Source organism: Amblyraja radiata, chromosome 28, assembly GCF_010909765.2.
Source record: "Amblyraja radiata isolate CabotCenter1 chromosome 28, sAmbRad1.1.pri, whole genome shotgun sequence".
In the NCBI taxonomy this organism is placed as follows: Eukaryota; Metazoa; Chordata; class Chondrichthyes; order Rajiformes; family Rajidae; genus Amblyraja; species Amblyraja radiata.
The window spans coordinates 25,717,760-25,745,648 of record NC_045983.1 but is presented as its reverse complement, the minus strand read 5'-3'; the positions used below and the strand labels follow the sequence as shown (position 1 = coordinate 25,745,648).

The following is a 27,889-nucleotide window of genomic DNA, read 5'->3' as shown; positions in this document are numbered from 1 at the left end:
CTTACATGAGATCAATGCCCATTGACTTTGCACTGATAATCAAAAACACGTGCCAATCAGAAGTGTGTCTCAAATAATGCAGAGAAACAGCTATAAACTTGAATAAACCAGCAGGTGTGTGGAGTATGCAACTCACATCACAGAATGCCTCCAATTGAATATTGATAGCCTACGAGAGCCAGGTAGAGTTTATGGGTAATTATGCACACATAACATAACGCGGGCAATTAACTAACAAGAGAATTGGATATTTAATGTAAGGAGGAAGAATATCTGTGGCTGTGAGGAAAGAGCAAGGAATTGAGATTGTTTAGATAGTCCTTTAAAAGGGGCAGCACAAACACAATGAAACAAATGGCCACATGCTGGCTTGTTATTAAAAATTCCCTCTGGTTGACAATTTAAAATAAGCAAAGGAAAACAAATATGAAAACTGGGGTAACAAAATTTATTATCGTATTCCATATACAGTCATAAACTTACATTAAGGCAGTGGAATAAAACTCAAAACATTTACTGCCTTAACAAAGGAGATGACATTCCAACTCCAAAGGAAAAGCAGAAAAGTGTAGATTGAAAAACAAATAAAAACAGATAATATCTGAAACACTCGACAGGTCAGGCAACGTCTGTGGAAAGACATACAGAATTAACTTTTCAGATCTATGAAGGATCTTGGACCTGAAATGTTTAGTTTAGTTTAGAGATACAGCGCGGAGTCGGGTCCTTTGGCAAACCGAGTCCGTGCTGACCAGGGGATCCCTGCACACTATCTTACACTAACTTGGGACAATTGACAATTTGTTTAGCCTACAAATCTGTACATCTTTGGAGTGTGGGAGGAAACCGGAGCTCCTGTAGAAAATTCACGCAGGTCTTGGGGAGAATGTACAATCTCCATACAGACAGCACCCATAGTCGGCATCGAACCCGGATCTGTGGCGCTGTTGGGCAGCAACTCTACCGCTGCGCCCCAGTGCCACCCTTTATTTCTGGTAAATTTAAGAATTTAACATATTACTGTTTTTCTTTCCTCAAACACTTCCTCTACCGCTGAGTATTTCTAGTATTCTCAGCTTTCATTCCAGCGCCTTTATAAGTAACACGATCAAAACTGGTTTAAGTATTGCAATACTTTTACCATTTTTAAGCTTTCTCTGGGCTCCGAGGTCTGTTCCTTGTCATCACTGTATAGGCAGTAACACAGACCAGAACAACACCCTGCCTCTGGCATTCCCATCCTTCGGGCTGTGTGAAGCAGCTTCAGGAGGAAGGGGTCAAAATTAGATGAAAGAACATGATGCATGAAAATTCAACAGTTTCAAGATTCAATACTGACTGCCATACCAAATATGTGATATACAATCCTGGCCTAAATTTTGTATGAACTGAGTGAGAGGAAAGATCAGTGTCCCTGAGCCAGATTGTCAACCTGTGTTACAGAGAAAAAAAATCAATACAGACTCAGATGAAGATAATTTTCTGGGCAATTGTCCGTAACAAAAAAATTGAATAAAAATAAAACCCAGTGAATGTAACATACGCAATGTTTAGTAATCACATTGGTTCTATTTTCATATGACCTTGTCAACTGACAGCTCTTTGGATTAAGGATATGCTACATCATCTGAATGTAGAGTTTATAATAGCCAATTCTGCACACTTGTATGGGTAAATTCCATCCATGTATGCTCAGGCTAAAACACTTTACGTTTCCAGTACATGGCTGCTGTAAAATACAATGAGCACTGGCCACATAGTTTCTCCCATTCTGTGATGCCATATACAAATCTAATTAGAATCAAAAGACAACATGTGTAGGAAGGAACAGCAGATGCTGATTTACACCAAAGATAGACACAAAATGCTGGGGTAACTCGGCGGGACAGGCAGCATCTCTAGGGAGATGTAATGGGAGATGTCGGGTCGAGGCCCTTCTTCAGACTGAGCTGAAGTCTGAAGAAGGGTCTCGACCCAAAACGTCACCCATTCCATCTCTCCAGAAATGCTGCCTGTCCTGCTAAGTTACTCCGGCATTTTGTGTCTATCAAATGACAACATGCTGGATATACTCATCAAATCAGACAGCATCTATGAAGAGAGAAATAGATGAATCCAATTGAATATTTTTAGCATCCAGAAATGTCCTTCAGTTTTTTCCTTTGGAACCTTGTATCAACTGGATCAAAACCTCTCTGCTTCGCTCCAAAGAGTGACCAGGCTGGTGTCTTTGCCATGTAATCTTCTGCAGAGAATATTTTGGTGCCACTGTTCTCTTCATGGTCTTTGATGAGAAGCTGAAATTGGTCGTAGTCTATCCAAGTCCACCATTCTCCATTTACTTTGAACTAAAATAAGGAATGACAGAAAAATAATTGGAGACATCAAAAATCTGCAATCAAGTCAAATCACAATATGCATGTTTAATGGTATCACAAGATCATACAACACGGAAACAAGCTGCTGGCAGCACAATGGCGCAGCGGTAGAGTTTTGCTGCCTTACAGTGCCTGCGCATATCCGGATAGCAAAGGTCAGCATGATATCTCTATCCATCTCAAGCCGTTCCTGAAATGGAATAAAATTGGTTGGAAAAGAATCGGAAGGCAGGTGTGCATAGTGCTGGACCTGGATGGGAAAGAAGGGAGTCAAATAATAGGCTCTTAGGGTCAACTGCTGAGGCTACAGCTGCTTACAGAAAAACACAGTGACTTGCATTGGCTGCCAAACAAATGAACCAAGCTGTTCAAATTCAATAGACTGAGGTGATGGGGCAATTAGTGGCAGATTTTAATTAATGTAAACAAGCACAATTCGTTGAAATTTAGAATGGACAAAACAGAGTTGCAAAATAAGCTAATAGTCTTTATTCCATTACATGCCAGTAGTTGAGAGTACGTGCACAATACAAAAACACTATCCACAATATTACTACAAAGTGATCCATGTATTGGACAGGGTGTAGCCAAAGGAATCTAAACTATAACGCAGCTTGGTTTACTTAATGAAAATATTGATATTTATTGTAAAATGCTACATGCGTGGTGCACAATATATGGCCGACTACACTGGTTTTCATACCTACCCCCCTAACCTTAATCATCCTTATGTGGACAGTAATCCTGTAGGTATCCGTGCTGTGTGATTGCTTACAGTTTCCCATGGTCAGCTCATTTAAGGGCGGCACAGTGGTGTTGCGGTAGAGTTGCTACCTTACAGCGCCAGATACTCAGGTTCGATCCTGACCACGGGTGCTCTCTGAACGGAGTTTGTACGTTCTCCCCATGACCTGCGTGGGTTTTCTCCGGATGCTCCCACTCCAAAGACGTGCGGGTTTGTCTGTTAATCGGCTCTGGTAAAATTGTCCCGTCGTGTGTAGAATAGTGTTAGTTTGCAGAGATCGCTGGTCGGCACGGATTCGGTGGGCTGAAGAGCCTGTTTCCGCGCTGTATCTCTAAAAACTAATAGTTAATTATGTCTATAAAGCATTGGCCTTTTGGATGAGAGTCAGCCGTTAAGGAAAGGTGCTAAATCTCAATATCAGGTCTAATTTACAGAGGGCACTTTTTATGGAGTTCCACAGAGTAGCACAATCTCCCACATAGTTCCCAGTTTTCAGATGGAGAAGCCTTCCCATTGAGCCGGTGCCAAGCTAACCTGGCACAAGCACAGCAGCAGCATTAAAACAAATGGGAGAGATCAGCTGTCAGTCTGCAGATCTTTATGGTTAAAGTAATTATGTTGATATAAATGTTTTTAATCATTTTAAGTGTGTGTGTGAGCGTGGTGTTTATTTGGTCTTCAGACTTTTGTTTATAACATCATCTTTCAACAGGCCCTGGGTGATTCTTAGGGCTTGTGATTGTTAAAAGCTTCCTGCCAACATTCATAACGTGAAAACTTTGACTGTCAGTGAGCCAGTGGGCTGATGGGTCAGGCTCACCGATTATCAAAGACATGTACTTTGCATTCGGCCAGTTGCTTGCCCTGTGCCTCGCTGGGCCACCATGCCGGTCTGTAGTCTGGTCCGGATCATTAACAGCTCACTGACTGAAGAAAGCATCTGACACTGGAAAAGGCTTCACCATTTGCAAGATTACACCCTGGGCCACAAGCTACCTCAGGGCAGCAGGAGACCTGCCCCAAAGTATCAGAGCAGATCTACAGAAGCTTCAAAAAATAGCATAGAACGGAATCTCCTACATTTCAGATATATTTTTATATGGGTTTGTTTTCACTGTGAACAGGTATTATCCAATTTGTAATTCTATCAGGTAACCAGGTGACTTGATCTTCAAATGGATATCCAGAGAACATAGACGATAGACACAAAATGCTGGAGTAAGCGGGCCAGGCAGCGTCTCTGGAGAAAAGGAATTGGTGATGTTTCCTCTTCGTCTGAAGAAGAGCTCGATCCGAAACATCACCTATTCCTTTTTTCCAGAGATGTTGCCTGACCCACTGAGTTACTCCAGCATTTTGTGTCTATCTTCAGTGTAAACCAGCATCTGTAGTTCCTTCCTACACACTACATAAATAAGCCTCCTCCATAGATGCTGCTGCACCCGCTGAGTTTCTCCAGCACTTTTGTCTACCATAAATAAGCCTCTTCAGCAGGGCTTATGAGTCAACAGATATGAAAAAGTCATCGATGCTAACACCTGAAACAGGGTCCAATTGAACTGTATTGATTAGCAACATTAAAAAGGTAGCAAAAACAAAGTGCTAGAAGAGCTCAGTGGATCAAGCAGCCTCTGTCTAGGCAAAGGGATAGTCAACATTTCAGGTGAAACCTTGCGTCACGACTGTTCTGGACCTGATGCAGGGTGTTGAACTGAAATGTCGACCTTCTCTTTGCCTCTATAGATGCTGCTTGACCTGTTGAATTTTTCAAACTGTATGGGGGTTTTTTTTGGCTTCAATATCGCGCATCTGTCGCTATTAATAAAGACTCTATGGAGAAATACAATCGGATCAAGATTGAGTTACATTCATGAAAATTGATACTTATTAATCAAATAAATATGGTAGCAGCATGTAACAATGCATCTGTTTCCATCATGTTTCATTCACTTGAGGGTGGAGAGCTGTTCCGCTGTCAATATATTTTTACTGTTGATCTTTAACAATTGGCCACAAAAGGTTTATTTGTTTTAATGATAAATTATGATTATTTGTAAAGAAGACTGCCAATAAATTTCCAATCTTGAACATCCACCAGGCATTATTTTTAAAATAATTTGAATATAAATCATATATCACAGAGAGGGGAGTGAAAGTTGTTTTTTTTTAGTTTAGTTCAGAGATACAGAGCGGAAACAAGCCCTTCGGCCCACCGAGTCCGCACCGACCAACGTCCCCCGCATATTAACACACACTAGGGACAATTTACACATATACCAAGCCAATTAACCGACAAACCTATACCATATAACCATATAACAATTACAGCACGGAAACAGGCCATCTCGACCCTTCTAGTCCGTGCCGAACACATAATCTCCCCTAGTCCCATATACCTATACGTCTTTGGAATGTGGGAGGAAACCGAAGATCTCGGTGAAACCCCATGCAGGTCACAGGGAGAACGTAAAACCTCCATACAGACAGCACCTATAGTCGGGATCGAACCCTGGTGTCTGGCGCTGCAAGCGCTGGAAGGCAGCAACTGCACCGCTGTGCCGCCCTTAAAATTAATTACAATTAATATAATTAAAATTAATTATATTGATTTTACTCCTCAAATTATTGTCTGAGAACTCACTTATCATAATAATTTGGGCCCCATTTGTTTTATGTACCATCTTATCAATAATCCCACAGAGTCTGCATCGAGCCACCTTTTAATTTTACAATGTCATCTCAGAACAAATATTATGAATGCTGCATTAAACTTAAATTGGAATTATATCAACGGAGAAGGATCAGGAGCCTGTTTGGTTTTGCTACTTGCGGACATATATTACCAATGTGAATTTTAGATATTGTCTTAGCATCTCTGAAAGTATACATTATTTAGTTTGTATAAACTTAAATTTTGCAGATTGAAAACACCTAAATAAATCTATCCCCCTGCCTTTTTTCTACCTTGATAATAAAAGATGCCATCCATCAACACTTCTCATGAGAGCAGCTCATTAAATGAGGAATTCAATTTTATTGTCTTTAAAGAGCGGCAATCTAATGAGGGATATGCAACGTAATTAAATCTTTCTGGCTATCAAAAATAATCGTCAATGTCATTATATCTATCTATTAAGGGATTTGTTAACCATGTTAAATGTTATTGCTTTTCTAGCTTCAAAATGCAGCTGTGAATTGATGTTAAAAAATCTGTCACGGTTCAATTGGATTTCAATACCCTAATCCACTAAATGCAACAGGACCCCTTCAAACCTGTTTTTATATTAGCTGATATCTTGAAGCACTGCACAGTGCAGATAATTATGGCTTCAGATGATGGTGAGAAAAAGTAATATCAATATTGAAGCAAATGAACATGAAAATCAGGGGGTGCATTGAAAAGGCAGCTGTCGATATCACCTCATTTCAATATCTGCCAAATTTACAACTGTCAAGATTAAGTGCATTGAAGTTCATCAGATTCACAGAGGCTGAAAAATGGTAGTGATATAATTTAAAAAGTCCTTTATTCTGTCCATATTTTTGAATTTTCATGACAAAATTCTTATAATATATTTTTTTATTAAAGGTAATCAATTACAATGCTTCAAACAACTTTATATCAAATTAATTCAATTTGCATTAAGTAAAACACTAGTAATACTTATCTACTGTTTTTTTAGAAATAATGATAGAGAAAGAATAGAGAAAGAATAAATCATTAAGAGAGTGATTAAATAATAATTTGATTATATATAACAAAGAAAAGAGAAACGAAAAAAAAAAAAAAAAAAAAAACATTTTTAGTAACCACAATATGTATTATTAATAACACTACTACAAGTGATAGTATCAATAAAGACATATATGTAATTCCAATATAAAAATGAATTATTCTCACCAAATCCCGCAGGGTGCACGTCGAGCTGTGTTGCCAAGAACAGCTACTTCTCTAAATACTGTATATATGGAGACCATATCTGTTCAAAAGAATTATACTTGTCCAATAGGACAAATCTAATTCTTTCCAGATGTAACGTCTCCATCATCTCTGTTGCCCACATTTTGGTTGTGGGGGATAATGTTCCCTTCCAAAATTTCAATATGATTTTTTTTCCAATTATTAAACAGTAATCAAAGAAATTTCTTTGATTTACTGTAAGTGATAGATGTAAATCCGGAATTCCAAATATTATTAGCTTTGGGTTAGGGTCCAATTTAACTTTGATGACTTCAGAAATAACTTTAAAGATTTCTGTCCAGTAATAATTCAATTTAGGACATGTAACGAAACTATGTATTAAATTTGCCTCTGCTTTCTTGCACTTATCACAAATAGCGGAGAGATTCGGAAAAATACTATTTAATTTAGTTTTCGAATAATGTAACCTATATAATACTTTAAATTGTATCAGTATATGTCTGGCGTTTAATGAACACCGGTGTATTCGTTGTAGACTTTCTTCCCAGTTTTCTTTTGTTATAGCCAATCCCATTTCATTTTCCCATGCTTGACGATATACTTCCGTTATTGGATTCTCCTTATCCAAAATGATGTTATATATATAGGCTATTAATTTTTCTGTATTTGGATATAAATTAAACAGTTCATCTAACAATCCTGCTTCTTTATTTTTATAATCTTGTGTATTGGATTTAATATAATCTCTAATTTGTAAATACCTAAACAAATGTTGTGGAGACAATCCATAAATATCTTGTAACTCCTGGAATAAAAGAAATTTTCCTTTTCTATACAGATGTTCTATCCTTGTAATTCCTAAATCATCCCATTGTTTAAACCCCCCATCTAATATAGCAGGTTTAAACGATGGATTATTCATAATTGGTAATCTAAATGAGAGATTATCCAAGTGTAGAGTCTTAACTACTTGTTTCCAAATACGTCTATTATTATATATTATTAGGTTGTCTTTATAATATTTTTTTTGTACTTCCGTTGGTGCAAAAATTATCGAACCTACATTGAAAGGTAGACAGTCCTCCTTTTCTATATTTAACCATGTCGGTTCATGATCCATATTTACCCACCAGAAATTCATATTCTTAATCTGAACAGCCCAAAAATAATATAAAAAGTTTGGAAGTGCTAATCCTCCATTTATCTTAGCTTTGCATAGATGTTTTTTATTTATTCTGTGATTTTTATAATCCCAAATAAAGCTATTGACAATATTATCAATTTTTAAAAAAAAAAGTTTTCGGAAGAAAAAAAGGAATAGCCTGAAACAAATATAACAACTGCGGTAGAAATACCATCTTTATGGCACTTATTCTACCAATCATGGATATAGGCAGTGTTTTCCAATATAAAATATTTTTTCTAAGTTTATCTAATAGTTGAGGATAGTTGGATTTTATTAATGAGTTATGAGTTTTAGTTACGTTAATCCCTAAATATTTAAGTTTGTCTGTAACTACTTTTAATGGGTATTGTTGTAATGTATTAAGATTTATTCCTGTTATTGGCATAATCTCGCTTTTATCCCAATTAATCCTATACCCAGAAAATGCACCAAACTTAGTTATAATGTTTAGCAGGTTGGGAATACTAATTTCCGGTTTTGTAATATAAATCAAAACATCATCTGCATATAAAGAAATTTTATTAATTGTTGTATCAGTATTATAGCCATATATTTCAGGTTCAGATCTAATTTTTTTCCGCCAATGGTTCTATCACCAATGCGAACAATAAGGGTGATAACGGACATCCCTGTCTGCATCCCCTAGAGAGTTTGAATTTGGCTGATAAAATTTGGTTAGTCAAAATTCTTGCCATAGGATTCGAGTATAAAATTCTTACCCATTTACAAAATCTATCCCCCAATTGAAACTTTTCCATTATATTAAATAAATACATCCATTCCACCTGATCAAACGCTTTTTCTGCATCTAGTGATATAACCGCTAGTTCCGTATCTCGTATTCTTTTTGAATATATAATATTAAACAAACGTCTGAGATTATGGGATGAGTAACGTTTTGGGATAAAACCTGTTTGATCATAATGTATTAATTTAGAGATCACTAAACTTAATCTCCTAGATAAGACCTTAGTTAATATTTTTTGGTCTGTATTTAAAAGGGCAATCGCTCTATATGATCCAGGATCTTCCAAATCCTTATCTACTTTAGGGATGAGTGTAATTGTGGATTCATTTAAAGATTCTGGTAATTTTCCTTGGTCATATGCATATCTATACATTATTTGTAATCTTGGGGAAATCAGATCTTGAAATTTTTTATAAAATTCTGCACTCAGGCCATCTGGGCCCGCTGCTTTTCCGTTCTTAAGCGAACTAATTGATTCTATAATATCTTTTACTGTTATTTCAGCATTTAACAATTCTCTACCTTCCTGATCTAAGCTATTGATTTGACATTCTTGTAAAAATATTTCCATACTATCTGTTTGTCCTGTTAGTTTTGACGAATAAAGATTTTTATAATATTGTAAAAATCTATCATTAATATCTTTTGGAGTAATTAATATATTTCCATACTCAGATCTAATTCCGTGTATCATCTTCTCATCTTCTAATTTTCTAAGCTGTCGTGCTAGTAATTTTTGTGGCTTATCTCCAAATTCAAAATACACTTGCTTAGTTTGTTGAAAAAGTTTAATCACTTGATTAGAATATATTTTATTTAATCTATATTTTACTGATGCAATTTTATTACTTAACTCTTTGGAAGGCTGTTTTATATTTTCATTATCTAGACGTTTTATCTAATTTTCTAAATTTTGTTCTATTTTTCGATTTTCTTTATTGAGATGTGCTTGTGCGGATATTATTGCGCCACGCATGAATGCCTTAAATGTGTCCCAAAATAGTGATGGAGAAGTTTCAGGATTATCATTAGTTTCAAAAAATAATTTAATCTGATCCATCACATATTTACAACAGTCATTGTCCTTTAATATCTGAGGGTTAAATCTCCAGGTAGTAGTTTTATTAGATATATCTTTTAATTTTATCTTAAATGTTAATGGCGCATGATCCGAGATGATAATATTATGATATTTTGCATCATACGTAAAAGGAAGTAATTTAGAATCTATTAAAAAATAATCTATCCTCGAATAGGTTCCATGTACGGGCGAGAAAAAAGAATATTCTCGTCCGGATGGGTTATCTAACCTCCAGATGTCTTTAATATTAGATGTATTGATAAAAGCATTTATGAATTTACTTGATTAAGTGCATTGAAGTTCATCAGATTCACAGAGGCTGAAAAATGGTAGTGATATAATTTAAAAAGTCCTTTATTCTGTCCATATTTTTGAATTTTCATGACAAAATTCTGTTTGTGCTTATAATGCAAACCAAATACAGGGAGTTAAAAAAAAAAAAAATGAGGGCTAAAAGAGAGAGAAAGAAAATATGCCAAAAAACAAAAATCCTCTCTCTTTCTTTTGAACTCCAACAAGCACAAGCCTAGCCTCATGAGGCAACCAGATCCATTCCAGGATTTATTCAAATTAACCTTCCCTGAACTGTTTACAATGCATCACCATCCTTTGTTAAATAAGGAGACCAATATATGCACGTAATCTTCCAGGTGTGGCCTTACCAATCTATCTATATCTTCTATATCTATCTATTATATTACAAAACTCTGATCTTGGATGTTTATGTAGTGTTTGTTTGCTTGTGTGTTTGATTCTCTTTTTCTGTGATTCACATCTCCTCGAAAACCCGACGCGCTAGCAGTGAAATTTTTACATGTTCCGGTAGAGATTTACCTCATGATCTCGAAAATCGCCTCATCTGAAAATTTGATTAATTATTTCCCGAGTTATTTCTTCAAATTCTTCACCAATCTGAGATCTTTTTTAAATCTAACGAGCTGAAGCGAGCTGATGACATCACAATGCCTCTGCTCCTCGGGCCAGCTGCGCAGAGATTTCGAAGCGCAGCCTGCTGGGCACTCTTTTCCACGAGCTGTTAGTTACGTAACCCTCCCCGCGTAACTCGCACTTCCCGGCCGTCCGTAGCGCCCCGCCCTCCCCCCAGGGCTCTGGATTGAAGCCGCTGAACATGGAGTAATTTGGTTGGGCTTCCAAGGGCTTCAGAGGTCCCGTGAGGTCCCATGAGCTGCCGAGGCCCGCCGCCCATTCGCAGTCGGCCCCGTCCCTGCCGCCCGCTTTCCGAGTTCAAGTCCGCCGTCTCCCTCTCTCTCCCCCTCCCCATCCTCTCCCTCTCCTCCCTCCTCTCCCCCCTCCTCTCCCCCACTCCCCCCTCCTCTCCCCCCTTCCACCACTCTCTCTCCTCCCCCCACTCCCCCTCTCCCCTCTCTCCCGCTACCCCCTACTCCCCCCCCCCCTCTCCCGCTCCCTAGCTGAAGAAAGGTATAGCTGAAGAAAGGTCTTAACCCGAAACGGCACCCATTCCTTCTCTCCAGAGATGCTGCCTGTCCTGCTGAGTTACTCCAGCATTTTGTGTCTATCTTTGGTGTAAATTATTAAAGAGGTAATAATGGGGCATTTGGATAGCAGTAAAAGGATTAATCCAAGTCAACATGGATTTATGAAAGGGAAATCAGGGATTGTTGAAATAATTCAATTTTTTTTGGATAATAGGTGATCATTTATGAGGCACACCAGATGTTCACCAATCTATTGCCTATATATCTATACACAAATTCAGGGATGAAGAATCTGGAAATTTCATTTCAGTGCTATTTCAAATCATTGATTTATTTATGAATCTGCAGCAAACAAAAAAAGGATTTCCAAGCTATGAGCTGAGGGTGATAAAGCCACAATTCAAAGAAGCAGGTAGTCAGCCTGTTATGAAACAAGTCCGATTTTGCCAAAATTAAATGGAGAATTCATTTGTTTACGCAACAGACACAAAATGCAGCTATAAATTGTAGGTTACTATAGGAAATTTTGCAGAATTTAAGATAGTTGGCTAATAAAGCAAGGAAAATTCTACCATGAGTTTGGTAATGATGTTGAATTTATTCCAATACCCAATGTACTAATAACCATTGTTTATTTTAGCATTTATCTTAAAATGATGCCATCTAGATAGTCATTTAGCATAAATAGTTTTAGTTTCGTTTATTATTGTCACATGTACCGAGGTACAATGAAAAGCATTTTTGTTGAGTGCTATCCAGTCAAAAATAGACTGTAGATGATTACACTCAAACCATCCAGTGTACAGATACTGGATAAAGGGTGTAACGTTTATGCAAGATGAAGTCCAGTAAAGTCTGATTAAATATAGTTCAAAGGTCTCCATTGAGGTAGATGGGGTGTCAGGACTACTCCCTAGCTGGTGAGAGGATGGATCAGTTGCCTGATCGCAGCTGGGAGGAAACTGTCCCTGAATCTGGAGTAGGCATTTTCAAACTTCTGTACCTCTTGCCTGATGCAAGAAGGGAAAAGAGGGAGTGACCGGAATGAAACTGGTCTTTGAATATGCTAGTCCATAACTCTCTGCAATTTCTCATGATCTTGGATGGAGCTGTTCCCAAACCATGTTGATCCCGATAAATTGTTTTCTACGGCACATCTGTAGATGTTGTTACGGGTTGTTGGGAACATGCCAAACTTCCCAAGCCTTCTAAGGAAGTAGGGGCATTGGTGTGCTTTCTTGGCCATTGTTTTGATGTGGCTAATCCAGGACAAATTGCTGGTGACATTTATTCCTAAGAACTTGAAGCTATCAACCATCTATAGTTTGGTACCATCAATGTACATTGGGGTATGTGTGCTGCTTCACTTCCTGTAGTCGATCACAATTTCCTTTGTCGAGCTGACATTGAGGGAGATGTGTTCAAAAGGGAACTGCAGATGCTGGAATATCGAAGGTACACAAAATTGCTGGAGGAACTCGGCGGGTGCAGCAGCATCTATGGAGCGAAGGAAATAGGCGACGTTTCGGGCCGAAACCCTTCTTGACACCAGGTTACACAGTTCCCAATCTCATTCCTGTACTTGTCATTGTCTTGTCATTATGTGATATATGGCCCACTATGGTGGTGCCGTCTGCGAACTGGAATTGGCTTGGTATTTGGCTGTACAGTCATGAGTGTACAAGAAGTGTAGAAGAGGGCTGAGAACACTTCCCTACAAGGGCACCAGTGTTGAGCATTATCGTAGAGGATGATTAGTCACCTATCCTCACTGATTGTGGTCTGCTGGTCAGGAAGTCTAGGATCCAGTTGCAGAGGTGAGTGCTGATTCCAGGTTTCACGAGCTTGGAGATGAACCTTGGATGGGATAATGGTATTGAAAGCAGAGCTGTAGTCTGTGAATAGGAGTCTGAAGTAGGTGTCTTTCCTGTCCAGGTTTTCCAGGGACGAGTGTAGGACCAGGGAGATGGCATCAGCCGTGGACCTGTTGTGGCCAGTAGACAAACTGCCATGGATCAAGGTTGCTTGGTAGGCTGGATTTAATGTGTTCCATTACCAGCCTCTCAAAGCACTTCATAATGGTGAATGTCATGGCTACTAGGTGGTTGTCATTAAGGCATGAGATCTCACTTTTCTTTGGTACCGGGATGACTATGGTCCTCTTGAAGCAGGTGGGCACCTCAGAATGGAGTAGGGAGAGATTAAAGATGTCAGTGAACATTCCTGCTAGTTGGTCTACACAGGCCCTAAGAACACGGCCAGCGACTCCGTCCGGGCCAGTTGCATACCATGGGTTCACCCTCAGGAAGGTGGATCTAACTCTACAACAGTGACCTTGGGAAAAGGCGCACTCGAGTCTGACAGGACGGATGCCATCAACCTGTTGGCCTTTTGCTCAAAGCTAGCATTATGCATTAAGATTGCAGTGTTCATCAGGGAGGACCACACTATCACTGGCGATGCAATAGTATTGAAGCCTTGCCACAGTTTTCAGAATGATTATACTGGGGCTCATGTTTGTCCCGGTATTGTCTCTTGACATCCCTAATGGCCTTGCAAAGATCATCATGAGCTTTCTTGTACCGCTCAGGATCATTTGACTTGCACACAGCGATCTTACCCTTCACCTGGGAATGTACCTCACAGTTCATCCATGGTTTCTGGTTGGGAAACACTCGGATTGTCTTCTTCAGCACACACCCCTCTATGCACTTGCTGATGAAGTTAGACACGACAGTGGAGTGTTCATTCAGGTTGTGTCCCTAACTTGCTGCCCCAAATTCCCTCAAAACGTAATTATTGTCAACAGTGTGCCAACCAATAACTTGGAAATGGTTTTACACAGAGCAATCTATTGTACAGAAAACAATGCCAATTTACTCAGTGACAAATTTAAAGTGCAGAATATCCAATCAATAGCCAGTTCTACAAGTAAATTTAGTACTTGCTTCAGAAAAATGCAGTGAATAGTTATATATAAATTATCAATGTAGATCAATGTTAGTCACTTACTGCAGTAATGGTCAGTCAGCTTGATTCATATGGGAATTAACCAGTCATCTCAATTCAGTCCAGCTGTGTCATGCTTCCCATATACCATCATTAAATATTGTTCTTCACAAACCTCCAACCCATTAAAATTCTGTTTATTTCCCTGCTGCAGAACCTGGATTTCCATTCCTTCATCGATTGTGTGGTGACTCAACGGTCAGAAAATATGGTCAGAAGCTTGCAGGTTGAATGATTTGTACTTTGTATGAAAAATAATTCCAAACCTTGATGTGTGCGTACACAGTAGAAGAAGCAGACTACCTGCTACACATAGTATATAAATCCTTACTTTACACGATAGAATCATTTTCAGCTATATTAAGAAAGTTGCACCAGGTTATTACTTTGTGCATCAAATAATTAATTTTAATGGCAAGGACAAATAAATAATTCCTTTCGACAGAACTGCCTGCTGATGCTGGCTCATTACAGCTTTTACATTTATGATTGTACAAATAAAATTGAGAAGAAATCTGAAATGTAACCCAATCAGTACTATTCTGAATATACTGTAGGTGCAATTTCCTGATTATATACAACGGAGAACTCTACCCCAAGATAATTGGGCATGGGAGACTGAATCTGGCAAGGTTTGTAAATGTAGATTGAATATTGAAAATGTGATGTGGTCTGATATGGTTCGAGCCAGATTCAATAAAAATCTCTTATATAATAAAAAAAACAAGATTAACAATTCAACATAAACATAAATTTAATTAGCTGGAATGACACTGCGATGGATCTGAATACATTATACTAAGTCATTGTGTTCTGGGATATCAAAACTGGAATTTCTTTTCCCTCCAGTATACAATGTCAGCATTAAAAAATAATCAGCATTTTATGTTAAATATTAGCAAGTGTTTGTTGATTTGGAATGATTTTACTTTTTCTATAATAGGGCACTTCTGTAAAATAACTTGCTAAATAAAATATTAATATAGAAACATAGAAAATAGGTGCAGGAATAGGCCATTCGGCCCTTCGAGCCAGCACTGCCATTCAATATGATCATATTGTCTTTCTTACAGTTTGGCTTTCTTCCCAACCAATTGTTCAAGCGCTTTTGATTGCAACATGCGCCTTAATTTAGTTCAACAAAGAAACTGACAAGTTACTAAAGAATTAGTGCCCCGTTCCGGCTTTCTCCCCCATATCCTTTGATTTCCTTAGGCCTAAGAGCTAAATCTCACTCTCTCTTGAAAACAACCAGTGAATTGGCCTCCACTGCCTTCTATGGCAGAGAATTCCACAGATTCACAACTGTGGGTGAAAAAGTTTTTCCTCATCTCAGTCCTAAATGGTCTACCCCTTATTGTTAAACTGTGACCCCTGGCTCTAGACTCCCCAACATCGGTAACATTTTTCCTGCATTTACCCAGTCCAATCCTTTAAGAATTTTATATGTAACAAACTTACTGTAAACCAAAGAACAAAACAAGATGCAAAAAGCACCCAGAAAATGTTTGATTTTGTAATTTAAAAGTTCATGGCTTCACAGTAGTCATTATATAATCTGATTTTATTTCCCAGCACTTATATAATTACAATTTGAGCTTATAAAGTAACACAATGTGGATATTTGCAAATTAAATATATTTTTTTTTAAATCTCACTCACCTTTTTGTGTGCTATGAGGAGGCAGTTTGAATGCTCATGTTCACAAGCAATTTCATAGTCTATCAAAAGGTCAGCCAGTTGTTGGACAAAATAAACAACCTCCTCATGCCAAGGAACATTTGCCATAGTCAAACTACTTGTTGAGCTTTCACCACAATATGTCACTCCCTAAAATATAATTTAAGAATACTGTCAATATAAATTCTTACATGACCTTACACACAGTCAATAAGACAGAATTTTATTCAAGCTCCAAGTCTGACAGAACAATTGGATACAGAGTTGATTCTGCATGCCATGAAAGGGGATCAGTTAAGTGCTACGAGTGGAAACTAAAGCTGCTTATACCTATCAATGGTGAGTAGTAATGTTGAAGAACTATTGATGTCATTAGCTATGATGACCTTGTTGGAGCATGGATACTTTTCCAAAAATCAAAATGTACAATGGATACATGACCAAAGGTCTCCGAGAACCTATAGGTGGCAAAAAAACAGTGATGAGAATATCTAAATGGAACTGATGAGTTTAGTCTGCAAAAAAAAGGCATCAAATGTTTTCAATTCCTTTGTTGACATTTATATTTAAACGTATCCTTCACTTCAAAGGATACCGCACAGCAGTAATGATGAGAGAAGCAGATTATTTCTAGGTTCTTTACAGCTTTTGCCAAGAACAGAAAATAATTCCCCCTCCCTGCGCTAATTTTGAATATTGACATCCTTAGATAGCAAGTAGAGAAACAGCAATATTAGCACAAATTTTGCTTTATGTATCTATTAACTTGTATAACAGTTAATTGATAGGACAGAGTGCAGAGAATATGATTGTGAATAATCTATTACAGGCATGCTGAAAAATAAACAAAATGAAATGTGGAATCTGCAGGGTGTATGTAGATTGAAGTTGCTTTGGGGATAACAATTTCCAAAGATATAAAAACTGATAACCTTGAATAGATGATTATATATCTCCTCATTAGAAGGGATGAGGCCAAAGATAAATTCCAGCCTTTGAAAATCAATCTCAATGTAAATCCCACAAAAGCTCCATAATAACTTGTAATATATCCCTCTCTTCTAAAGGAAAAGTTCATGATTAGATTTCTCATTGGAAAATAGCATTACTTTAATGATATTCAAGAATAATAGTATTTGTTATTTCCAACAGGGATATATGTCACAAAAAAATGTTTTCCAATTCAATAATCTAGAACACTCCAATGATGCGTTGTAAAGAGAAAATAATAATTGCTTGCTAATATGTGCTGCAATTGAAAGTAGTGTGTTCCACCATTTCAAATCAGAATTAGATAACTTCTGCACAATATTCTCTAATAGCCCAAAATAGAAACCAAATACCTAACGGACACTTTTCCTTTTGGTAGTAATTTCAAAATTTGGCACAGGAAGTTTTGTCACTAATTGGAATTTACCTTGGAAGCTATTGTCTACAGAAGTGACCCAAAATAGCAAATTGATAATGTGGTAAAGCATAAAACACAACTTGCAAATTGATTTAAAATGACAGTATTGAATTTGGAACCATTCGCAAAAGTTTGAAAGTCTCATCTCAAAACAGGTTCTAATCCCAGTTAACGATTTTTAAGGTTAGAGCAAAGTATTACGTTATGACCTTCCAATTGAATGAATTGGTTACATATCCTCTAATTAAAATGAGTACAATCAGAATGCAAAATGGCAAATTTTATATTTTGCTTTTTTTTCTTATTACAAGAAGTAGTTATATTTTACTCCTAAAAGTGATTGGATTTTTAAAAATGTAATCATCAGAATTAGTTTTTCTTCATTAAAAAAAATGAGATTCATATATATGTATTGATCTGAAATTATGCTCTATCAGTTATGATGTATTCCTTTATTATTCTTGCATGGGCATCAACTCATCTATTTTCTCATGGTCCCCCATATTTTCCCACAACTTTGAAGACACAAATCTGCTTTTTTCCAATAAATTACTGTTGTCTATTTAATATTTCCCATTATCTGCAATGTATCAGTTCTGCATTTGTCTAAGCGCGGCATTAATTTCTACAAGTACTTAGTGTAACCAGTCTACACAACCACTGCCCAAACCTCTACACAACCACTGCCCAAACCATGAATATGGAGATTCTACTCTTGCTGGTTCTTGACAGCAGCTTCTTGGCCATACTCTCTACATGAAATACAATGGAGAGACAGGAGCCTGCTGAGATGACTTATCACTTACTTCAGCTTTAGTTTAGTTTAGCGAGTGCGGAAACAGGCCCTTCGGCCAACTGAGTCTACGCCGACCAGCAATCCCCGTACACTAGCACTATCCTATACATAAGGAACAATTTACAACCTGTTCTGAAGCCAATTAACCTACAAACCTGGACTTCATAAGGTCATAAGTAATAGGTGCAGAATTAGGCCATTCGGCCCATCAAGTCTACTCCGTCATTCAATCATGGCTAATCTATCTCTCCCTCCTAACCATATTCTCCTGCCTTCTCCCTATAATGCTTGACACATCTTTGGAGTGTGGGAGGGAACCGGAGCATTCGGGCAAACCCCACAAAATCACAGGGAGAACGTACAAACTCCAGGCAGGCAGCACCCGTAGTCAGGATCAAACCCAGGTCTCTGGAGCTGTAATGCAGCAACTCTACCACGATGTCACTATGCTCTTGGAGCCGAAGCCAAGCCTGGCATAGGGCATGTGTGCTCATTGAACAAAGCCACATTTTTGTTCAACTATTTGGGTGTGCAATGCTGTTTTTTTTTAATCTTAAACCTTTTGCAAGCTTAATTTTTTTTTAAATCAACAACTTTTGGTATGTATAAATTTGATATTTCAGTTTTTTAAATATATCTAAAAGGCTGGGATATGCTGAACTACAGCTGTCTCGTCTAAAGATTTAGTTTTTTTGTTTTATTTTGCACTAATATTTTTTCTTTTATTGGACTTGTTTTTTTAGAATGTTATTTATTGAGTACTATGTTAACAGACCTGTCATGATGCTGCAAGTGTAAGTTTTATTGTTCCATCGGTACATATGGCAATTAAATATATGGCACTCTTGACTCTCACAAAAAACATTGAAAACTCTTAACATCTTGACAGACTGCACAGCTGGAGGTCTGGCTTTGCTACCTGTCATGGGTTTCCAGGGGAATCCCATGGAGGGAGATTGTTCTAGCGCACCCACATCATCCAGCGATGTTGCTTGAAGCCCATCTCTGCCCAATTGTGGACCTTGATCTTTGTCTCTGGAACTTGTGCGCTGCAATGTTGAGAAATATATTCTGCACTCCGTATCTTTTCCTTGGCTCGATTGTATTTATGCATAATATTATCCGATTTGATTGGAAGGCAAGCAAAACAGAGCTTTCCATTGTACCTCAGTGCATGTGAAAATAATAAACCGAAACCTGAACTTTAATGAGTCACAAGAGAAACCATACTAATTTGGACCAGGTAATTCTAGCCTAATGAGATACTTGATAGTGAACGTATGTTGCAGACACCACACCACAAAACCTGGGCCTGGACAGTAATATGCAGAACAGGTTATTTCCTTGGATTCTTGTATGAACTTTAGACTACTCCAGTGCTGGCTAACAAATGCCCAATATTCCAATTAACTTTCTGTTCTGTAGCTTTGGCATTAAAAATTACCTCAGCATTAGCAATCAACTTGTAAATTCTTCACATTTCTGTTACCTTAACTATAATGAATTTTGATTATTATAAAAAAATACATGCAGTAAATTGGAAATTCAAAAGCGAGTTGCTGTGAGTCTACATGGAATAAATGAAGATCAAGATTATCAATCTGCAAGGGCTATAAACCCTTTGGTTTATATTAATTATAAAGAATCAGTTTTGAATAAAATTGTTAACGGTGAGTCTGATTTTTAATGTTAGAGAAATGTGAAGGCATTTATTCCACTGAAAAATCAATTTTATAAAATGGACTTGCTTCAAATCTGAAATAAAAATAGAAAATGCTGGAAACATTCAGTAGGCACTAGAAATAGATCGAATGCTTTAGGTCTCAGACCCTTCGTCATAACTCTTCGTTCCACTGTGACACCCTGAAAAAGAAAACCAATAACCTGGCTTTCTTTGATCTTCAGTGATTATTAACCAAATGTTAACCAAATGCGTTTGACTAGTTTCCCATCTGGAAGAATAAACAAGACTTCTTTTATTAATATAAATTTTTTTTTTTTTAAACTTGATGAAACAGGAGCATATGCCAAACATTTTCTGCTAACAAACTAATATTCAGACTTACTTTAACTTCAATGAAGTCAGGTTTCCCAATCTCTATCAGATCGGCATAAGATCGAAGTTCATCAACATTCCAAGCCTTTACCAGAGTTAATCTATACACTGTACGCTGTTTCTGCAAGAAAACAGACAAAAGTATAATTTAATGTATTGGGTTTTTTAATCAAAACACATTTTTCCATACTTTTGGTCATTTACTTTGATACATTTGTTTTTGAAATGCTCCACGATGTCAAATAAATGTGTTTATGTTAATATGTAAATATGTGATAGGTATAAAGATGCACAGTGTGGGTGCGAAGCAGTGGGTGTTCATCCATTTTGACTCCCGTGCTGCGCGATGGGACTGCTCAGATTTATTTATAAGACGTTTTCTCTGAAAAGCTAATTACAATACTCATATTACTGAGACAAGGAATTCTAAATTATTTGACTCTGCGTAGATAATGCCATCAAATTCAAAACATGTGATCACCGATTGAACGACTGAAGTTTTGGCTTCTGTTTTCATTATTAACGATAATAAGAGTTTAGGGGAACGAGAATTGACAAAATAGCAGAAAACAATACTGACACGTCAGTAATTACAACAAAATGAAATTTTAGCTGTGGACATTGGAATTCTCACAGAAATTCATTTCCATTTCACCAAATGCAAGACTAGAGACAGCATTCTAACAGGATTTTGCTCGTATTTTCCTGGTGAAAAATCTGACAGCTGCATCTAGAGGTAAGACCAACACTTAGCACAGCATAATAATGGTTATAAAAATGGAGGAAGATGCTGAGAAAATTGAAGAGGGTCTCGACCCAAAACATCACCCATTCCTTCTCTCCAGAGATGCTGCCTGTCCCGCTGAGTTACTCCAGCATTTTGTGTCTACCCTGGAGATTTACGCTATTCTTCGGGGATAAGGTCAAAGTAAGTCAGCAATCAGAAAAAGGTAAAGAAAGCAGTTAAGCTTAAAACTTAGGGAGAATCCAAGTGCCACTAACATGATAAGGCCGGATTTTATCAAGAGGTATTGAATACTACAGCTCATTTTGCTCTCGACATGACAGTCCATGTGTAAAATCTGGAACAATGGCCTCAATTGCTACACAGTGTGAGAAAGAGATCAGGTGGGAAGGAAGAATTTTAAACAATAAATATAAAATAATAACTCCTTGGATATCTTCCTAAAATTAAACACAGGGGAAGTTTAAATTTCTTCCACAGATCATAAGATCATATGTGATAGGAGTCAAATTAGGCCATTCGGCCCATCAAGTCTACTCCGCCATTCAATCATGGCTGATCTATCTCTCCCTCCTAACCCCATTCTCCTGTCTTCTCCCCAGAACATCCACTGACTTTGCCTCCACAGCCTGCTGTGGCAAAGAATTCCACAGATTCACCACCCTCTCACGAAAGAAATTCCTCCTCATCTCCTTCCTAAAAGAGCGTCCTTTAATTCTGAGGCTATGACCTCTAGTCCTAGATTCTCCCACTAGTGTAACCATCCTCTCCATATCCACTCTACCAAAGCCTTTCACTAATCTGTATGTTTTAATCAGATCCAGTGAATACAGGCCCAGTGCCGTCAAACGTTCATGATATGTTAACCTACTCATTCATGGGATCATTCTTGTAAACCTCCCCGGGACCCTCTCCCGAGCCAGCACATCCTTCCTCAGATATGGTGCGCAAGTGGAAACGTGCTCAAAGTGAAAACAGGTTTCCACTTCCCTTACAGTACATGGTCAGGGGAGATAAACCTGACATTGTAGAAGATGCAATGGTGTCGGGGTGATCAGACAGTGCAAACAGATCCGGAGCTGGACATTGCATCTCCAAACAATTGAAAGCAAAACTAAATTATTTGTCTCCTTCTGCGCTATATTCTGCATATTTTTTGTGACGCATGTTCGTAACATAGTATAAACTCCAACCGTAAATCAGTACTATGATATGATTACTACATCAGTCATAAATGCTCGAAAAGCTTGACAAGAGTTGAGATGAAATTTTATTGTTCCTTTCAAGTAATCAAATTAGCTGATACAAAAGCATTTTTACATGCAGCTTCTTGCTCCATAACTCACAACTGATATTTTCATATTAAACAGAATCGTAAACAGAGAATTCCATTAGAGATATTCGATATACGAGGTCTTGGTTTCCCGTCTAACAATAAACTCCTACTCTTCCCACTCTCAATTACGATTGTGCAATAAATCCACCCCCCCCCCCCCCTTTCCCCCCAAAATAAATGTATTTCTTCGTTGTTTTTAAATCTGTGCTCAACACTATGTCACTACATAGAACCTAGAACTGTGCAGCATAGGAACGGGCCATTCGGCCCACAGTGTCTTGCTGAACATGATGCAGGTTCATCTTTTCTGCCTGCATCTGATGCACATCCCTTCATTACTTGCTCATAAACATGCTTATCTAAAAGCATCTTATATGCCACTATTGTATCTGCTTTCACCACTACCACCAGCACCCCTTGCAGCAGGTACCAGGCACCCATTGCATTCTGTGCAAACAAAACTTGCACCACACATCTCCTCTAAACTTTTTCCATGTGACCTTAAAGCTAAGCTCTCTCGTCTTTGACATTTCCACTGGGGAAAAAGGTTCTGACTGTCCACCCTATCTATGCCTCTCATAATTTTATATACTTCCAACAGGTCTCCCGTCAACTCCTATGCTCCAAAGGAAAAAAGTCCAAGTTGTCCACCTCTCCCTTATCGCTAATACTCTCTAATCCAGACAGCATGCAAGTAAAACTCCTCTACACACTCTCCAAAGCATCCACACCCTTCCTGTAATGGGGCAATCAGCACAGCGCACAATACTCCAAATGCAGCCTAATAAAAGTCCTCTAAAGCCATGACTCTTTATATACCTCGATCGATGAAGGTAAGCATACCATGCACATTAACCACTCTATCTACTTTTGTTGCCACTTTCAGGAGGTTAAGGACTTGCATTTCAAGATCCCTCTGTATATTGATGTTGTTAAGGGATTTAACATAAACTGTCTTACATTCCACTTTCCAAAGTGCAGCACCTCATGTTTTTCAAATTAAAATTTATCTGCCATTTCTCCACCCATATCTGTAACTGATCTAAATCCCGCTGTATCTTTGACAGCCACAATGATTACCATCATTGTGCACAACTTTACAAACCCAGAAAATACACTTCTCTCATTTTAGATAGCCCTTGCTTTCTCCCTCCTTCCTCTCCCCTTTCCAGTTCTCCCACAGTCCTACTGTCTCCGCCTACTTCCTTTCTTTCCCCCACCCCCTGACATCAGTCTGAAGAAGGGTCTCGACCTGAAACGTCGCCTATTCCTTCTCTCCATAGATGTTGCCTTACCCGCTGAGTTTCTCCAGCATTTTTTGCCCACCAATTTTGATGTTGTCTGCAAACATACTAGCCAATCCATCTACATCCAAATCATTATAACAAAGCAATATCTTCCGTACTGATGGAGAAGAAGAAAGTTATATACATTGTACAGTAAATATTTGGAATGAGTTTTAGAACTAACAAATGTGGCATTTCTCTTGAAAATGAGGGAATCTCAGTTAATAACTAAATCCTGTTTCTTTGAAGCTTTAGAAATACAGGCAAAATGTAACTGAATGCTAAGCTTATAATTCTCTCATTATGCTGAACATAGAATACTGGGCCGAGTTTTAGATGTCTTGTTCCAAGGAGACTGCCAAGTTCAAGAGAAGGTGCACAGGACAAAATTACAACTTTGCTAAGACCAGAGCAGGAAACTGCTTGACTTTTCATCAGGTAACAATGTTATGCAGGAAATCTTTGAAAAAGATAAAATGTGTAGGAAGGAACTGCAGATGCTGGTTTAAGGCAAAAATACTAGACACAAAATGCTGGAGTAACTCAGCCAGCAGGCAGCATCTCTGGAAAGAAGGAATGGGTGACATTCGGTTCGAGACCCTTCTTCAGACTGAGAGTCACGGGAGAGTGAGTCTAGAGATATGGAGGGATAAGGTGTGAAAATGACAGATCAAAGTAGACGATAAGGAAATGTAGAATGGTTCATTGTTTGCTGAGAAGGTAACAATCAGTAAAATTAATCAGAAGGACAGTGAAACTAGTTGACATCTATTATAAATCCACTGACTTCCATAGCTATCTAGACTATACTTCTTCCCACCATGCTTCCTGTAAAGATTCTATCCCCTACTCCCATTGCTCCATCTACGTCGCATCTGTGTCCAAGATGAGGTGTTCCATACCAGGTCATCTGAGATGGCCTCATTCTTTAGAGAACGTGGGTTACCCTCTTCCATTATAGATGAGGCCCTCACTAGGGTCTCCTCGATATCCCACAGCTCTGCTCTTGCTCCCCCTTCCCCCATTTCGTAACAAGGACAGAGTCCCCCTTGTCCTCACCTTCCACCTCATCAGCCGTCGCATACAGCACATAATCCTCCGACATTCTTTCCACCTCCAACCGGATCCCACTACTAGCCACATATTCCCATCTCCACCTTTCAACTTTCTGCAGAGACCATTCCCTCCGCAACTCCCTGGTCAACTCGTCCCTTCTCACCCAAACCACCCCCTCCCCAGGTACTTTCCCCGGCAAACGCAGGAGATGCAACACCTGTCTCTGTACCTCCCCTCTCGACTCCGTCCAAGGACCCCGACAGCCTTTTCAGGTGAGGCAGAGGTTCACTTGCACCTCATCTACTGTATCCACTGTTCAAGGTGTGGACTCCTGTATATCGGCGAGACCAAGTGCAGGCTCGGCGATCGTTTCGCTGAACACTTCCGCTCAGTCCATCTAAACCTACCTGATCTCCCGTTTGCTCAACACTTTAACTCCCCCTCCCATTCCCACACTGACCACAGAATGGGAGGCGTGGTGATTGTAGATTAATGACCTAAAATCACCCTAGCAGCATGGTGCGCTGACAACAACCTGGCCCTTAACTCCAAGAAGACCAAGGAGCTCATTGTAGACTTCAGGAAGTCTTGGGGCGGCACGCACACCCCCATCCACATCAACGGGACGGAGGTGGAACGTGTTTCCAGCTTCAGGTTCCTGGGGGTCAACATCTCCGATGACCTCTCTTGGACCCACTATACCTCAACTCTGGTCAAGAAGGCTCACCAGCGTCTCTTCTTCCTGAGGAGACTGAAGAAGGTCCATCTGTCTCCTCAGATCCTGGTGAACTTCTACCGCTGCACCATCGAGAGCATCCTTACCAACTGTATCACAGTATGGTATGGCAACTGCTCTGTCTCCGACCGGAAAGCATTGCAGAGGGTGGTGAAAATTGCCCAATGCATCACCACCTCCTCGCTCCCCTCCATTGAGTCTGTCCAAAGCAAGCGTTGTCTGCGGAGGGCGCTCAGCATCGCCAAGGACTGCTCTCATCCCAACCATGGACTGTTTACCCTCCTACCATCCGGGAGGCGCTACAGGTCTCTCCGTTGCTGGACCAGCAGGTCTAGGAACAGCTTCTTCCCTGTGGCTGTCACACTACTCAACAATGTACCTCGGTGACTGCCAATCACCCCCCTCCCGGACACTCCTCCCACAGGAAAAACACTATGTCTGTATACATGTAAATAGGTTTATTTATTGAAATCATATTCTATGTCGCTCTTCCAGGGAGATGCTAACTGCATTTCGTTGTCTCTGTACTGTACACTGACAATGACAATTAAAGTTAAATCTGAATCTGAATCTAAAATAGGAGAGTTCAATGTTCATACCGTTGGTTTGCATTATGAGGTATTCTACTTGGATAGCTTACAACCTAACGGTATGGTCATTGAAATCTCCAATTATAGGTAACGATCCTACAATCAACCCCGTCCCCCTTCCCTGTGCCCCTCCTGGACGAGCATCCATTTCTCTACTTCCACCTATATTCCATCCTCTGGCTTCACAATTCACACCTTTTTTATTTTCATCTCAGGCATTTGTCCAGCCATCTGCCTATCAACCTCCCCCCCCACCTCACCTGTTTCCATCTATCACCTGTTCTTCTCTTCCCATCCTTCCCAGCACAATCAATTTGAAGGGTCCTGACCCAAAAGGCCACCTATCCATGTTCTCCAGATCTGCTGCCTGACCCGTTGTTACTCCAGCACTTTGTTCCTTTTTTTGTGAACCAGCATCTGCAGTTCCTGCTGTCTCCAAAGCCCTCTAAATTTCAATGAGATCATTCTCATTCTTTTGAACTCCGGAGAATGTATGTCTACTCTATTAAATCATGAGAATCAGTCTGGGGAATGTTCATTGATTCCTTCTACGTCAATTTCAAGTGAGGAGGCAAGTATATCCTTTGTGTAAACTCAAGGCACATCAAATCACACAACTGAGTAATCTTCTCAAGTAGAGTTTTGTTTACCCAACAAAGAATGTATGCTCTGACAGAAATGAAATATCCTGCATGTCAAGCAGCATTAATGGGAAAAGAAACACAGTTAATGCTTTAGGGTCAAAATCCTTTGACTGCAGTATAGAATGTACACTCATCACTTAAGTGCACATTCCAGCTAGCTAAAACAAGAAAGTATAGCCATAGGCTGAATGAAGCAAGGATTAAGGAGCCAACACGTGAAAAGGATCATTGATTTTTAACTAACAATAAAACAAAACACACGCACAGCCTACCAACACAGATTGTCTGGTTAGAAATAGTATTTAATAGATTATCGCCTTCAAATTTCCCTAGAGCTAAATTAGTGGAACCTCAAGCCCTAGAGTGTTAATCCTGATGCAATAATAAAGTTGACCAAATGTTCAATTTGCTAAAGTCTCAGGCAATAGTGTTAATTTGCCTAATTTAAGTACCTGTATAATGTCCGTCACTTGCTGTCATATTTCCACTGCCAGATGTCAAGTTGGAACCAAGCGTTTCTATTTTCCACTCATAACTTCATAAGTGATATGAGCAGAATTAGGCCGTTTGGCCCATCAAGTCCACTCCGCCATTCAATCATGGTTGATCCATCTTTCCCTCTCAACCACATTCTCCTGCCTTCCCCCCATAACCCTCGACACCTGTACTAATCAAGAATCCACCCAAGGATGGCGTTATTTACAAGTTGGTATCGATAGGTTATGCAGAGGATTATATAAACTACAACTGTAAGAGCTGGACAAGTGGATACGCTATACAACCAGTTAAATACAGGACCTGTTACAATGAGTGAGCAACAAGTGGAATACAAGAGTGGGAGGCAGAGGTTTACTTCAAATCACAAGAAACCATAGTTTTGAAACTTGATAAGAATTTTAAAAATCCATCTGTGTCTTATCGCGTGTAAATAGTGAATTTTTTTAACTGTTTGTGTCCATTTCTAGTTCAAGTTCCATCCACTGAGTTATTGGACCAGTGGTCCCCGGGGATTGAGATTTGTCAAAACATG

General features: G+C 38.9%; 1 protein-coding gene across 2 annotated transcripts in view; it reads right to left on the bottom strand.

Moving 5' to 3' along the window:
• Positions 1–429: 429 nt before the first annotated feature.
• The window catches only part of LOC116989023 (S-adenosyl-L-methionine-dependent tRNA 4-demethylwyosine synthase TYW1-like), a 116,201-nt gene continuing 88,741 nt past the window's right edge, over positions 430–27,889 (bottom strand). Inside the window, exons 14-16 of one of the 2 annotated variants that reach the window (XM_033046147.1) lie at positions 20,477–20,587; positions 16,189–16,356; positions 430–2,348 (exon numbers count right to left, since the gene is read on the bottom strand). In XM_033046147.1, coding sequence (XP_032902038.1) covers positions 2,130–2,348; positions 16,189–16,356; positions 20,477–20,587 — 498 coding nt within the window. In that variant the 3' untranslated portion in view covers positions 430–2,129. The remainder of the gene's footprint in view (positions 2,349–16,188; positions 16,357–20,476; positions 20,588–27,889) is intronic. The other variant, XM_033046148.1, reaches the window with a different exon arrangement.